Source organism: Schistocerca piceifrons, chromosome 5 (genome assembly GCF_021461385.2).
Source record: "Schistocerca piceifrons isolate TAMUIC-IGC-003096 chromosome 5, iqSchPice1.1, whole genome shotgun sequence".
Classification (NCBI taxonomy): domain Eukaryota; kingdom Metazoa; phylum Arthropoda; class Insecta; order Orthoptera; family Acrididae; genus Schistocerca; species Schistocerca piceifrons.
Genome location: NC_060142.1, coordinates 599,927,545 through 599,943,511, shown reverse-complemented (window position 1 = coordinate 599,943,511; position 15,967 = coordinate 599,927,545). Strand labels below are relative to the sequence as shown.

Here is a 15,967-nt window from a genome sequence, read left to right as displayed (position 1 = left end):
TATAATGAACACAGGCATTCATAACTAGTTCCAGGTGCCGTGAGCTTTCCTTGCAGGATAACGTCACTGTTATCAGTAATTGAAAGTATAAATGTTTGTACAAGCTGTTCTTTCAGATCAAGAGGGCATGGAGAGATGCCTTCTTGCACTTTGCAGTTTATGTGCTCTGTCCAATTTATATGTCATCTGTTATTACTCCTAGATTCTGCTTAAGGGGAAAAGTTGATTTTTGTCTCATTTAGGGATTCTCAGTCCGTTGGCTTAATGAGCCGAGAATGACCAACCAGTATTGCTTGGGTTTTGGATGGGTTGAGCTTTAAATATATATCCTGCACCCATTTTGATAGTGCACACAGGTCAGTACTGAGATTCTCGATAGCTGTCTTCTGGTTTATTGGTTTTGCACATACATAGAACTAGAGGTCATCAGTGTACATGTCCGGTACTACCTGCCTCCATTGTGATTTCAGGGTGCTGGACATGACGCATTTCTGATGAGATGTCAGTTATGTGCAAAACCATTACACTGCACTTGGCAATAAATTTAGGCTGCTGAAATTGGCAAGAAAAGTGTAATAGTCAGCAGTGTCAAAGGCTGTGCATAAGTCTAAGAAGCACATGATAGTTGCCTCTAGTGGTTTCGTGATGATCTTCAACTCAGCTGTTACCTTTATTAAGGCAGATGTTGTGCTACGATATGTACAGAAGTCTAATTGGTATTTGTCTAGTATGTTATTTGTAGTTAGGTAGTTTGTTAGATGGTCATGAACTATATATTCTGAGCCTTGGACAGTGCAAAAAGAATGCAAATAGGTTGATAATGAGAGGGTGCTGCGGCTACATCCTTTTGAGGTAATGGCTTAACTAGACCCTATTTCCAGGCCTCAAGAAAATGCTTGTAGTTAAAGAGTGATTGAAGATATCGGTTTTAGTGGGCAGTAGTGGGTCGATAATAAGTTCTTCACTTGAACTGTGAAACCACCATGTCCAGTAGATGCTGATCTGATGTACAGATGGCTTTTGGACAGTGTGAATTTTTCATGGTTACAGTTTTTACCCCTGTGAATTAATTAATGATTGTCTGTCCATCTGATGTCCATTATGTTTTTAGCCTTCTCACTTCTACTATTAAAAATCTCCTAGCTAGAAGGCATACTTTACTCTGTAACTGTCTTCAGCCTTAATCAGGTTATGGGGAGGAGGGTGGGGGTGTTGGATACAGGTGGTGTTTGTCTCACCACAGATGAACCCTTATTTCTCAGATGTGGAATCAAGATTGCTATCAGTGCTTTTATTTTACACTGCTATGTCCTTTCATAATTCAGTCCAATTTTTTGTGACATCACTAACTCCAGGTGACTACCTTTTGACCAAGGACCTTGCTGTTTAGTCCCCTTACCAACCAACCTTTCTGGAATCTCCCCCCCCCCCCCCCCTCCTTCCCTGCCCCACCTTTTTCTGCCTTGTTATATTTTCATACAGTGTTAATGCCATGGCAAAATTGCACAGTGGCACAATTGTGTATATTATTTTTGGATGCAGTTTGAGAGGTAATCTTTAATTGTTGCCATAACTACCTTTTAACCTTATGAAAATTATTTATCTTTTTAATGCCCCCATATTAAAAAGGAATTTTTGTAACTGATTTCCAGATACTTACAATGTACGATGCACTGGAAACTGTTGATGTGGACAAAGTAGTACAATATGTGAAAAACTTGCAACAACCTGATGGAAGTTTTTGGGGAGACAAATGGGGAGAGGTGGATACAAGATTCTCATTTTGTGCTGTAGCATGCTTGTCTTTGCTTGTAAGTTCATGTAAAGAAAATATTGGTAGTAAATTTTCAGCTGTCTTCTGTCACATTTAAAAAACTGTAGTGGCTTGATATCTTAGTCATTGACTCTAAGTGTATAATTAAAATAAAGTGTACTCTTAATAAACTTGCCTAGATTCATAAAAAAGTTAAACAATTGAACAATGAAACTTAATTTTCAAGCAACTGGTTTCAGCTTCCCTTATTTTCTTCCCAGTATTGCAAACTAATTGCTCACATATTCATACCAGGGAAGGTTGGATGCCATTGATGAAGAAAAAGCTGTAGAATTCGTTATTTCTTGTATGAACTTTGATGGTGGCTTTGGCTCTAGGCCTGGTGCAGAAAGCCATGCAGGACTTATCTATTGCTGCGTGGGAATGCTGTCAATTACAGGTAAGGCTGGTAGTTTACCTTCTTCCTTATGTTAATTTGTTGCATGAGATGCGTGGTAAAGTGCAGAAAGAATGTTGCCTGGAAGGGCTAAAAAGTCACACTGATATTTTGATCATATGAACTTCTAGATCAGTGTGCCATTATTCACAAAACTCATTTTCAACCAGTTTTAAGTTATCCACAAAATATTCAGCTTTGCCCAGGCTCTGCCATTCTGACTGACCAACATAAAGTTTATCACAGCTTTGGCAATTAATTTCCTACACTCCATCCTCTCCACCACGCATACCTTCCTGCACTACCCAATGGAGTCACAACTCTTTTGAGAGTACATACATGCTGAGCATGTGGCCTCAAGCCATTGCAGTACTTCTTCCTGTCCTGTGCTGAAACTTCTTCCAATTCATTCTCTTTATTTTACACCACATATTTTGGTTAACTTACTTTCAATTCTCACATCTGGATTTGACCTCTGCCTTTTCGAAACTTTTAGCCATATGTGGAATGTTGCCCAATACCCAGCATGGTAGTCAATCCATGCAGGAGCTCCTCAGGTATTCATATCGTGGTAATCCCTTGATCACACAGTATCGCCCTCTTGATGATCGACCTGTTGCTTCCCGGCGTGTGCCAAGGATTAGGTGCCTGTCTGTTTTGGGGCACCACGCCTCCTGGCACTGACCATCACACAAGGTGTCCTTTGCTCTTGCTGGCTGGTGCCCATGGGGTGAGCCCTCATTTTGAGTAAGCAGCATTTTGGCGGATATTCAGCATCGTGAAATGACCACAGTCATCAGCCAGAGGTGGTACACCGATTGAGGTGGCACAGTGGTTAGCACACTGGACTTGCTTTTGGGAGGGCGACGGTTCAGTCCCACGTCCAGCCATCCTGATTTATGTTTTCTGTGATTTCCCTAAATATCTTCAGGCAAATGCAGGGATGGTTCCTTTGAAAAGGGCATGGCTGACTTCCTTACCCATCCTTCCCTTATTCGATGAGACCGTTGACCTTGCAGTTTGGTCTCCTCCCCCAACACAACCCTGAGGTGGCGAGGGCGTGGCTGTCCCTTCAGACAGACAGCAATTCATTGCTGATCATTGCGAACCAAGGAACTTTTATTCCTTGTCTGTGCCTTGGACAGGGAGGGGGGAACAAAACCAGGAAATTGTAGACAGTTACAATTCCTTTTTTGCACATGAACAGATGGAGGGTCTTCTGCTCTATTAAACCAATGTTCTTTGTGGGGAATATTGAAAAGATATTTTGCAAACTCTCCTCCCATAGCAAATTACATATTGGTTCCATCTTAATTGAGATGGCAAATTGTAACCAATCCTGGGTGTTACTCTCTTGTAAACAGCTTGGTAATGCATCTATTACTATCACACCCCATAAGAACCTCAAAATGGTAAGTGAATTTATTTTTCACCACAACCTAATGTTACAGATACACTAAGAACTACACGAACACTTGAAGAGGTGATTGATCCACTTCACATGTCTTGTATGTTGAGACCCCCCCCCTGCCCCCCCCCTCCCCAAGGCAGGGTAAACAGTGGTGCATTCACCCTCATCAGAGTGGAATTCACTTCCAGAGAAGATCAAAATCTTGTTTTATTGCTGCAGTGTGAAGGCATATTTCCCATCCCTGATTTGGCACCTTAAATGCCAGTGCTTCAGGGTGAGTGTCTTCCCAGTATACATATGACCCAATTTGTAGAGACTGGCTGCCCACTTTACAAAATTTCACCATGTGTGCTACCACATATCTGTGTTCATGTGGCAATAGCCACTCTCCCAAATCCCCAAAATGTGCTAACGTACTCAAGGAACACAAAATCTAGGATCTGTAGGTCACAGGTCACCTCTAATCGTGAGGCTCAGAAAAAATTTGACCTTTTGTATCCAGTCTCAGTGATATTAATAACCTTTGCCACTGCTGAGGTGAGGTCATCAGCAATACCTGGTGTATTTACTCTCTTGATGTCAACATCTAATAGTTGCATGAATAAGCTTGACCATAGGGACAGTTGGCCTTTCTTTCTCATTGTTCCTGCATCACCGTCTTTTGAAAACACTCTGTACACCTGACCAGAGAAGCAGCAGTCTCCTTTGTCTACCAGTTACAAGGCTCCTTCTTGGAAACACTCTTATTTGAAATCCACACATCAGTGACACGACACAAGCAGTGACTGAAGGAGCCATGCACTATGAGTCCCAGGGTGCCTGCTCTCCTTTCGTTCTTACGCCCACAATGGATAAGACTTCACAAGAATCTTAGCTGCCAAAATACATGAAGAGAGAAAGAAGAAATCTCAGGAGAAGACTACACAGTGATCCCAGAGGCTCCAGATCACCCCCAAACTATCCTATGCTGAATCAGTGTTTGGTGGTGATGGTCCATCTCTCCTCCTGCCCCTTCACACCCAACCAGGACACATTTAATGTGATGATCTGCAGTGGAGATTACTGTCACCTGCCAGAACTACAACAACTAAATTTCCTCGTGTTCTACAGTATGTGTTGCTCTCCAAGAAATGCAGTTCACTGATGACCATTCCCTAACTGTTCAGCGTTACCATGCAGTCACTAAGGACCATACTGGCCCTGAGACAGCATCTGGAGAGGTCTGTACTTAGGTTCTCATTGATGTTGTCAGTAGGTAGATTCCTCTCCATACCACACAGGAAGCAGTAGGTGTGCAAGTGCATACAACTCCGATGATCACAATTTGTAACATTTATTTACCTCCAGCCAGGTCACTTAATCATCTTGAGGTGATCAATTTAATCCAACAACTCTCCCTCTCTTTCCTCCCACTTGGGGGACTTCATTGTGCACCAACCCATGTAGGAAAAGAACAGCTCTTTTGGTAAGGGCCTTCTGATTGATCAGCTTCTTTCCTATCTTGATCTGTCTCTCCTCAGTGATGGTATGGTACTCTACTCACTTCGGTGCCACCCAGGCACTTTTTTAGCTGTTGACCTTATGATCACTTCTCTCAAAACTGTCACTTCGTTGCAGTGGTAGCTGCATGACAATCTTTGTGACAATGACCACTTTGTGGTGATTCTGTCATCACCTAACAGACCAGTTCCTATGTTAGGCTCTTCAAAACTGCTGTTTCCCTTTTTACAGGTATCCTTTGCCATCGGTTGGTACCATGATGGACCAAAGACAGTGCAACTACTGTATAGGATAATTGAAGGGCCCTGCAGTGTCTCAAATGACATTCTTCACAAAAAACTTTCTGACTTTTAAGCTTGCTGTCTAATTAAATACAGTAAGAAGGAATGCTAAGAGCACTTCATCTCCGCTTTTTAAACATATGCCTCTTCATTCCAGATATGAGCCAAACCCTAAAGTGTCTTGGGCCACTAACGATGAACAGCTGTTCTGGGTCTCTTCTTTCGTGGTGGTATTTGTTCTGGTGCGTTGGTTCTTGCTGAATATCTTGCAACCACTTTGTGACAGTGTTTATATCTTCTTAATCAGTTACCTTCCAAATGCATAAAAGACCAGACTTCAGCCTTTGTCATGTGAAATTATGTAATGAAATTTTCACTGACTGGAATCTGTTTCAGGTTCTTGACTCGTCACATGATATGGCTTTCAGCTCTGATTCAGTTGTGATGTTTAAAGCTTTCCCGGCATACTGATTGTTCCATAAAAACACGGGAGAACTGCCGGATATCACTAACGTCCTGCCACGGTATTTCGGCGCAGAGTCTTCTGGCCATCTTCAGGTGAGTGCCACTGTAGTAGTACTGGCGAGTTCGCGCTGAGCTCCGCTATTTAAAGCCGTACTGAGGTGACATTGCGCATGCGCTGCTCAGCATGCGCGTTCATAACGGCTCCTTGCACTGCGCCTCGCGCCCTCCACTGTGAAAGCCTGGCGTATCGGTATCATGTCGATTTCCATCTTTATGCAGATAACTACATCGACTATGAAGTTTCTCTATAACAGGATTCCAAGCAGAGTTTAGCTGATAACCGTTATCTCGACTGATGAGAGTCTCATTGTCAGACAATCTTATTTCCACAGATTCATTGATAATTGATCTCCAAAAGTTTGATGTATGGGCCCAAATTTTTGTGTCGTCGTAATTCATGGAATGGTCTGTGGAAATACAATGTTCAGCGATTGCGGACTTGGTGGGTTGGAGAAGGCAAGTATGCCATTGGTGTTCCACAATGCGTTCCTGCATAGTTCGTGTTGTTTGCCCTATATATGATTTGCCGCATTCACACGGAATTTTGTAAACACCTGATTTATGCAGGTCCAGGTCGTCTTTAACGGATCGCACAAGTGATGAAATTTTGGAAGGAGGGCGAAAGATGACTCTCACTTGATACTTTCTCAATATTCTGCCTATCTGTGAAGAAATATTCCCAACAAATGGTAGATAAACAGTCGACCTGAAGGCCTCTTCCTCTTCCTTGTTCTGCCGTTTGTAGGTCTTCATCACTCTGTTCACTTGCCTAGGTGAAAAGCCAACAGCATACTCGCCTTCCCCAACCCACCAAGTCTGCAATCACCAAACATTGTATTTCCACAGACCATTCCATGAATTACGACTACACAAAAATTTGGGCCCATACATCAAACTTTTGGAGCTCAATTATCAATGAATATGTGGAAAAAAAATTGTCTGACAATGAGACTCTCATCAGTCGAGATAACGGTTATCAGCTAAACTCTGCTTGGAATCCTGTTATAGAGAAACTTCATAGTCGATGTAGTTATCTGCATAAAGATGGAAATTGACCTGATCCCGATACGCCAGGCTTTCACAGTGGAGGGCGTGAGGCGCAGCGCACGGAGCCATTGTGAACGCGCACGCTGAGCAGCGCATGCGCAATGTCACCTCAGTACGGCTTTAAATAGCGGAGCTCAGCGCGTACTCGCCAGGACTACTACAGTGGCATTCACCTGAAGATGACCAGAAGACTCTGCGCCGAAATATCGTGGCAGGACGGTACTGATATCCAGCAGTTCTCCTGTGTTTTTCTGATTCAGTTAATCAGATGATTCAGCGTCTGACTTACACCAGGCAATAATCCAATGTTCATTTGATGGCTTCCAGCTAATTAGCCATACCAACATATTCTGCAAACTGCATGAAATTATGGTAGCCAAATGATTACGCTGAGTTTTCAAATTGCAAGGCCTTTTGTCCCCTTATCGGTATGGGATGATCCACAACCAACCATCTGGGTACATTGGAAACAGGAATCTGACAGGCTCTTTCTAAGTGCTACCACCTCATTACAATCCTTTTTGACCTACATAAGGCAGATGGTACTGCTTGGTGCCATCTCATTTTACTTGTCCTCCATGACTGGCACTTTTGAGGTACACTACTGATTTTTATTTGTCAGCTTTTATAGCATAAAGAGTAGCCTGTTGAAATGGAAAGAATTAAACAAGCAGATTATGTCCTTAGAAGTGAAGAAGAATGATCACAAGATAGTAATAGTTGGTGTGTATACACGAACTGATGACACTGATATCATAATTCAGGATGCTTTTTATGAAGATTCAGTGGACATTGTAAGTGACAATAATCCATGGGAAGAGAGATACCTTATGGGAGACTTTAGTCCCTGGACAGAAAAGACAAGAAAACAGCAAGGTCGTAGAAGATATAGCGAAGGAACAGAGAACGAAAGTGCCGAAAGATTGGTTAGACTTTTGTAGAACACACTCGTTAAAAATACAGGATGAATTCTTTCATCATAAAGAATGATACATAAATATACCTGGGTCCAGTCTGCAAGGAATTTAAGATCCATAATAGACCATATGATACAACCACAAAATTCACAATTAAAGACGCAAGATCTTAGTCAAAGTAAAAGTTATGGTAAACCATAAGAAAATTAACACCCATGGTAAGACTGAAGAGAACAGTAAAATAGTTGAAGCACCCTGATATAAGTGAGTTGGGATTCACATGATTGATGTTTTCAGAATCCATGCTGGTTAGCATGGAGCAGGTCATTCTGTCAGAGGTATATCATTGTGTTTGAGCTTAGAATATGTTCTAAGATTGTACAACAAGTCAGTGGTAGTGATATTTGATGGTAGTTTTGTGGATCACTTTTACTACCATTCTAATAGACGGATGTGATCTGTGATTTTTCCAAGATCTGGGCATGGTTTTTTGTTCAAGGGATCCATGATAGATTATAGTTAGAAGAGGTGCAAACTTGGTCACAAATTCAGTGTAGTGTGTGATAGGGATTCCATTGTGCCCTGGCGCTTTGTTCACTTTTAACAATTTTAGCTGTTTCTCAACTATAATTATTTGACTCTTCTTTTTAGTGGTACAAGGATTAAATGGGGGCAATTATCCTGTGTTTTCCTTTGCAAAGAAACATTTGAAAACAGAGGTAAGCATTTTAGTTTTGCTTTGCTATCCTCAGTTTCAGTTCCTGTCCCATTTGAAAGGAACTGGACACTAATGTGGGTGCCACTGACAGCCTTTACATGCAATCAGAATTTCTCTGGGTTTTGTGAAAGATCTTTTGAAAATATTCTGCTACAGTAGTCATTGAAGGCATCAGGCATTACTCTCTCGGCAACTAGAAGTGTATTATTCAGCACCTCTCTATTTATAACCCTATGCTTTGTTTTACACCTATCGTGCAGTAATCTCTCTCTCTTTAGAAGTTTCTTTATAGTGACTGCATACCATGGAGGGTCCGTCCCATTCTGTGCTGAAAGTTTCAAATTCCTCATTGAGGTATGACGCTACTGATTCTCTATCTAGTTACTGAACATATATCTTGCTGCATGGTTTAGTTGTCCTTGGTACTTTGGTAATCATTGTTGCGAAAACTGCTTCATGGTCTATGATACCAATTTTGATGTGGACATCTTCAAAGAGGTCATGTATATTTTTTGCAATTTGATCCAATACATTTCCGTCCTGAGTGGGGTTCCAAACTATCTGTTCCAATTAGTTTTCAGAGAAGGCATTAAGTAATGTTTGACAGGATGTCTTATCAAGCCCACCACTAACAAAACTGTAATTTTCCCAATTGATTTTTGGATGATTAAAGTCTCTATTTTCTATATAGTCTCTATTGTCTATAAAGTTTTCAGTTACATCAGGAGATGAATCTGGTGAGTGATAGAAGGCTCCAGTCATCATTTTGTGCCCACCCCTGATACTAAGTCTTGCCCAAACAATCTCACGTGTAGCTTCTGTTTCTATCTCAGAGGATTTGAGTTTCTTGTCTACCGAGACAACAGAACTATCTCCATTTTCCTGTTAACTAGGCTCTCACTGCTATCAATTTCAGGTTTCAACCAGCTTTCTGTATGTAGTGATGTATGAGCTTCACTGCTTTTCAGGAGTGCTTCAAACTCTGGTACTTTGTTGTGAATGCTTTGGCAGATAACCATTAGGACTTTAATTCTCTCACCTTTTTGGGGTATTTCTTTTGATCTTACACTGATATATCTGGGTTTCCTACAGCTATCATTACCTGGAGTGGATGGAGAGTCACCTATTTAAAAAAGCTCTTGTGTGCACTCCACACATAATCAGCTATGTGAGTAGCAGCTTTTGATGTGTAGTGCACAGTTGACCCATTTAAGGGGACCCTACAGTTCTCAACCCTATGGCTCAAGTCCAGGAAGTTGCAGCTTTGCTTGACACAAAACCTTCGAAGTCTCTAGTTCAGTCTTTCCACTCAACTTAGAACCAAAGAGGCACGATCAATCCGTGGGACAATGCTGCAAATTGTGAGCCTCTTTGAAACTCCATGAGTGAGGCTGGTCCTGTCTCTGCCAGTCACTGGACTGATCCAAGTATGACCTCAGAGCCCAGGTGACAGACATACTTTGTTCCAACGTGCACCACAATCTACAATTGGTTGCACCTTGCTCCTTCAGTGGCTGCCAAAATAGCCTATTCAACATGTTGAATGAGCCCCACAGGCATACTCACTGAGTGAACATAATGTCCTTTCCTGTCCCTTGCCATTTCCCTAAGGGATACCATCATTTGCTGTACATTTGAATGGAAGGCAGTTAATAGACCCCCACTCTTTTGTGTTTGCCTCTTCTTGACACCAGACAAAACAGGTTTCCCCAAAACAGGTGAAGTGAGTTCCACTGGCTCAGTTTGTTTCAGTGAAAGATAGTGACTCAGACTTGGTTAGGGGGATTGGTGCAACACCCTGAGTCTTCCCTGGCCCCATCCAACCTGTGCAGGATGCCCGACCCTGCCATTGAAATGCCAATTGCAGCCAAGTGGACAAGTAATGGCAGATCCCGTAGTTTCTACAGAGGAGACAGGATCCACAGGAGCAGATAGTACCACAGCTACATGACTGGGCAGCTCTTCCAACACAACAATTCGCAGCAGCTGCTAGTCATTTGACAGAGCAATTTCCAGCTGCTGGCCAGTCAACTCATTCTGTGTTTGAGAACAGCATTCACAGTGGGGCTGCATTTTAGCTGGTGCGATGTATTATAGGACAGTGAACAAACAACTTCAAATTAAGCTTGCTGATTATCTTTTAATGTCTTGAGCTGTAAAGTTGCTAATTCCCTATAAGAATTGAAGCATATACACAAAACAAGATTTCTATTAAGGAAACAGAAAAACCTGTGATAAAAATTGCTGGTTTCTTAAAACTTTTTGAGGTAATTATAGTTATTAACAAACTCAAAATAGAGGTTATATATATATATATATATATATATATATATATATATATATATATATACACACTTCTCTTTAGGGGAAAACTGGATGTTAACATAATGTTCATGGCAATATCTGCTACGGTGACTAAATCACAAATGCCGATTTACTAAAAATTAGATTATGCACAGGTCAATGATAGCTTCTGAAAATTATCAAAACTGTACATTTATTTGTGTTGATATAAATGAAATTCCGGGGTGATCTAGTCTTTGGCAGTAACTAACTCTGAGCCACAGAGCCGCACACTGAACTACGTGTATAATGACATATATTCAGAATCTAATATATAACATCTGCATATCCAAACTTGTTTTTTATGGTATAGTCAGTTATCTGACGATAGCCTTGTTAAATTGATTTTTTTTTTACCTCATTTAGAGCAATTAGATACCACACTATAAGACACTTCTGGAACACTTTTGCAGCCCAAAAGTGTTCTATTATTTTTGTGGCCACATGTCATCTTTCTTCTGTCCAGTGCTGTCCTGAATTTGCTCATCACGGAAATCCCTAAGGTTGTAGATCAGTGATTTGCACTTGGTTTGTAGATGCCCTCCTCATTCACTTAAGTGCTTTTGACGTCTTTCCTTACTTCTACATCTACATGTACATTGATACTCCGCAAGCCACCCAACGGTGTGTGGCGGAGGGCACTTTACGTGCCACTGTCATTACCTCCCTTTCCTGTTCCAGTCGCGTATGGTTCGCGGGAAGAACGACTGTCTGAAAGCCTCCGTGCGCGCTCTAATCTCTCTAATTTTACATTCGTGATCTCCTCGGGAGGCATAAGTAGGGGGAAGCAATATATTCGATACATCATCCAGAAACGCACCCTCTCGAAACCTGGCGAGCAAGCTACACCGCGATGCAGAGCGCCTCTCTTGCAGAGTCTGCCACTTGAGTTTATTAAACATCTCCGTAACGCTATCACGGTTACCAAATAACCCTGTGACGAAACGCGCCGCTGTTCTTTGGATCCTCTCTATCTCCTCCGTCAGACCGATCTGGTACGGATCCCACACTGATGAGCAATACTCAAGTATAGGTCGAACGAGTGTTTTGTAAGCCACCTCCTTTGTTGATGGACTACATTTTCTAAGCACTCTCCCAATGAATCTCAACCTGGTACCCGCCTTACCAACAATTAATTTTATATGATCATTCCACTTCAAATCGTTCCGCACGCATACTCACAGATATTTTACAGAAGTAACTGCTACCAGTGTTTGTTCCGCTATCATACAATCATACAATAAAGGATCCTTCTTTCTATGTATTCGCAATACATTACATTTGTCTATGTTAAGGGTCAGTTGCCACTCCCTGCACCAAGTGCCTATCCGCTGCAGATCTTCCTGCATTTCGCTACAATTTTCTAATGCTGCAACTTCTCTGTATACTACAGCATCATCCGTGAAAAGCCGCATGGAACTTCCGACACTACCCACTAGGTCATTTATATATATTGTGAAAAGCAATGGTCCCATAACACTCCCCTGTGGCACGCCAGAGGTTACTTTAACGTCTGTAGACGTCTCTCCATTGATAACAACATGCTGTGTTCTGTTTGCTAAAAACTCTTCAATCCAGCCACACAGCTGGTCTGATATTCCATAGGCTCTTACTTTGTTTATCAGGCGACAGTGCGAAACTGTATCGAACGCCTTCCGGAAGTCAAGAAAAATAGCATCTACCTGGGAGCCTGTATCTAATATTTTCTGGGTCTCATGAACAAATAAAGCGAGTTGGGTCTCACACGATCACTGTTTCCGGAATCCATGTTGATTCCTACATAGTAGATTCTGGGTTTCCAGAAATGACATGATACGCGAGCAAAAAACATGTTCTAAAATTCTACAAGAGATCGACGTCAGAGATATAGGTCTATAGTTTTGCGCATCTGCTCGACAACCCTTCTTGAGGACTGGGACTATCTGTGCTCTTTTCCAATCATTTGGAACCCTCCGTTCCTCTAGAGACTTGCGGTACACGGCTGTTAGAAGGGGGGCAAGTTCTTTCGCGTACTCTGTGTAGAATCGAATTGGTATCCCATCAGGTCCAGTGGACTTTCCTCTATTGAGTGATTCCAGTTGCTTTTCTATTCCTTGGACACTTATTTCGATGTCAGCCATTTTTTCGTTTGTGCGAGGATTTAGAGAAGGAACTTCCTTGTCATTTATCAAGGACTCTAGTTATGTTGTACGACACATTAAAAATCTGAATGATTAATGGAAAATCTCATATAAAGATGTGAAACAAATACTAACAAAGAGATAGAGGCGCTGGCCAGTACTTATCTCAGCTCAGTACAGCCGATAGATACACAAAAAACAGTACCAAAAATTTACGTTCCTAGCTTTCGGAACAAATGTTCCTTCATCAGGGAGGAGAGAGGGGAAAGAAAGGGAAGAAGGGAAAGTAGATTCAGTTACTCACAACCCAGGTTATGAAGCAACAGGGAAAGGGAAACAGGGAGGGTAGCAAGGATGGAGGCATGGTTGTCAGAGGGAAGCCAAAGATATTCTACTGTAAGTACTGTGCCAGCTTCAAACCAAAGAGGATGCATACAGAAGTAAAGCGGTACATAGTATAAAGATAAACACAACTATGTAGGATGAAAAGATGCATGAATGGCTAAAGAGAAAAGGGAAAGAGGAGAAGACTGAAGAGTAAATGGGAGTGAGGTGGTTTAACGTAGGTTCAGTCCAGGGGATGGCGGGATGAAAGGATGTGTTGGAGTGCAAGTTCCCATTCCGCAGTTCAGAGGGACTGGTGTTGGGTGGAAAAAGCCAAATGGCACATACAGTGTAGCAGGTTCCTAGGTCCCTAGAATTATGCTGGAGGGCATGCTCCGCTACTGGGTATTGGACATCTCCTAGGCGGACAGTTCGTCTGTGTCCGTTCATGCGCTCAGCCAGTTTAGTTGTTGTCATACCGATGTAAAAGGCTGTGCAGTGCAGGCATGTCAGTTGATAAATGACATGTGTAGTTTCACATGTGGCCCTGCCTTGAATTGTGTATGTTTTACCAGTAGCGGGGCTGGAGTAGGTGGTTGTGGGGGGATGCATGGGGCAGGTTTTGCAGCGGGGTCAGTTACAGGGGTAGGAACCGCTGGGTAGAGAAGGTAGTCTGGGAATATTGTAGGGTTTAACAAGGATGTTACAGAGGTTAGGGGGGCGACGAAAGGCAACTCTGGGTGGTGTGGGGAGAATTTTGTCAAGGGATGATCTCATTTCAGGGGTTGACTTGAGAAAGTCATATCCCTGGCGGAGTAATTTGTTGATGTTTTCGAGGCCAGGATAATATTGGGTGACAAGGGGGATGCTTCTGTGTGGTCTGGGGATAGGAACATTGTTGTTGGACGGGGAGGAATGTATTGCTCGGGAGATCTGTTTGTGGACAAGGTCTGCAGGATAGTTGCGGGAGAGGAAAGCACTGGTTAGGTTATTGGTGTAATTGTTGAGGGATTCGTCACTGGAGCAGATACGTTTGCCACGAATACCTAGGCTGTAGGGAAGGGAGTGTTTGATGTGGAATGGATGGCAGCTATCAAAGTGAAGGTACTGTTGTTTGTTTGTGGGTTTGATATGGACAGAGGTGTGGATGTGAGCTTCAACAAGATGAAGGTCAACATCCAGGAAGGTGGCTTGGGTTTTGGAGAAGGACCAGGTGAAATTCAGATTCGAAAAGGAGTTGAGGTTACAGGTGAAATTCAGATTCGAAAAGGAGTTGAGGTTATGGAGGAAATTAAGGAGTGTTTCTTCACCATGAGTCCAGACCACAAAGATGTCATCTATAAACCTATACCAGGCCAGGGGAAGCAGCTGTTGGGTCTTCAGGAAAGCCGCCTAGGAGATGTCCAATACCCAGTAGCGGAGCATGCCCTCCAGCATAATTCTAGGGACCTAGGAACCTGCTACACTGTATGTGCCATTTGGCTTCTTCCACCCAACACCAGTCCCTCTGAACTGCGGAATGGGAACTTGCACTCCAACACATCCTTTCATCCCGCCATCCCCCTGGACTGAACCTACGTTAAACCACCTCACTCCCATTTACTCTTCAGTCTTCTCCTCTTTCCCTTTTCTCTTTAGCCATTCACGCATCTTTTCATCCTACATAGTTGTGTTTATCTTTATACTATATACCACTTTACTTCTGTATGCATCCTCTTTGGTTTGAAGCTGGCACAGTACTTACAGTAGAATATCTTTGGCTTCCCTCTGACAACCATGCCTCCATCCTTGCTACCCTCCCTGTTTTCCTTTCCCTGTTGCTTCATAACCTGGATTGTGAGTAACTGAATCTACTTTCACTTCTTCCCTTTCTTTCCCCTCTCTCCTCCCTGATGAAGGAACATTTGTTCCGAAAGCTAGGAACGTAAATTTTTGGTACTGTTTTTTGTGTATCTATCGGCTGTACTGAGCTGAGGTAAGTACTGGCCAGCCCCCCTATCTCTTTGTTAGTATTTGTTTCACATTAAAAATCTGCTCTGTTAGTCATGTTGTGTAAATCCTGAACAAATGTCCATAGAACTTCAATCATTGCTTTGTTATTGACTCCATCAGCCATTCATTATCCCTGTATAATTCCTCTCTTTCTTGATGTCTGCAGTGTCTGTTATTCTAGGATCCATTGTTTTGTGAAGAATCTTGGGTTCAAACTTCTTGCCTTCTCGCAGCCCAGCCTTTCGTCGTTCTGAGGCATTCACTTGCATACTGACATTCAGTTTTGATGCCTGTGTTATAGTGCCTGAGTTCAGTTTTTCTTGAGTTTGTCTTTTTGTTGTGTAGGACATGTGTCTATAAGAAGCAGCAGCCGTCTTCTCTTGGCTGCTGTCATTGGCTTTTTTTATTAGTTTTGCTCTGCACTATTTCACCATTGTATCTGACTGAAATGGTCCACTTCGTCTAATTTACCGTACTCTGTGTTATGTGATGAGGTGCTATTTGGATATTGGTTACGTACTATGTTTTCTTGAAAGAAATTTGGAAGCCATCTTTTTCTGCCTGTTCTTTCAGCATGTT

The 15,967-nt window shown here is 42.3% G+C and overlaps 1 protein-coding gene across 1 annotated transcript in view; it reads left to right on the top strand.

The window, feature by feature from the left end:
- LOC124798189 (geranylgeranyl transferase type-2 subunit beta) overlaps window positions 1–15,967 on the top strand; it is a gene marked incomplete at its 5' end in the record, with an annotated part of 67,554 nt that overhangs the window by 24,678 nt on the left and 26,909 nt on the right. Inside the window, 2 exon segments of the mRNA XM_047261486.1 lie at window positions 1,653–1,811; window positions 2,069–2,213. Coding sequence (XP_047117442.1) covers window positions 1,653–1,811; window positions 2,069–2,213 — 304 coding nt within the window.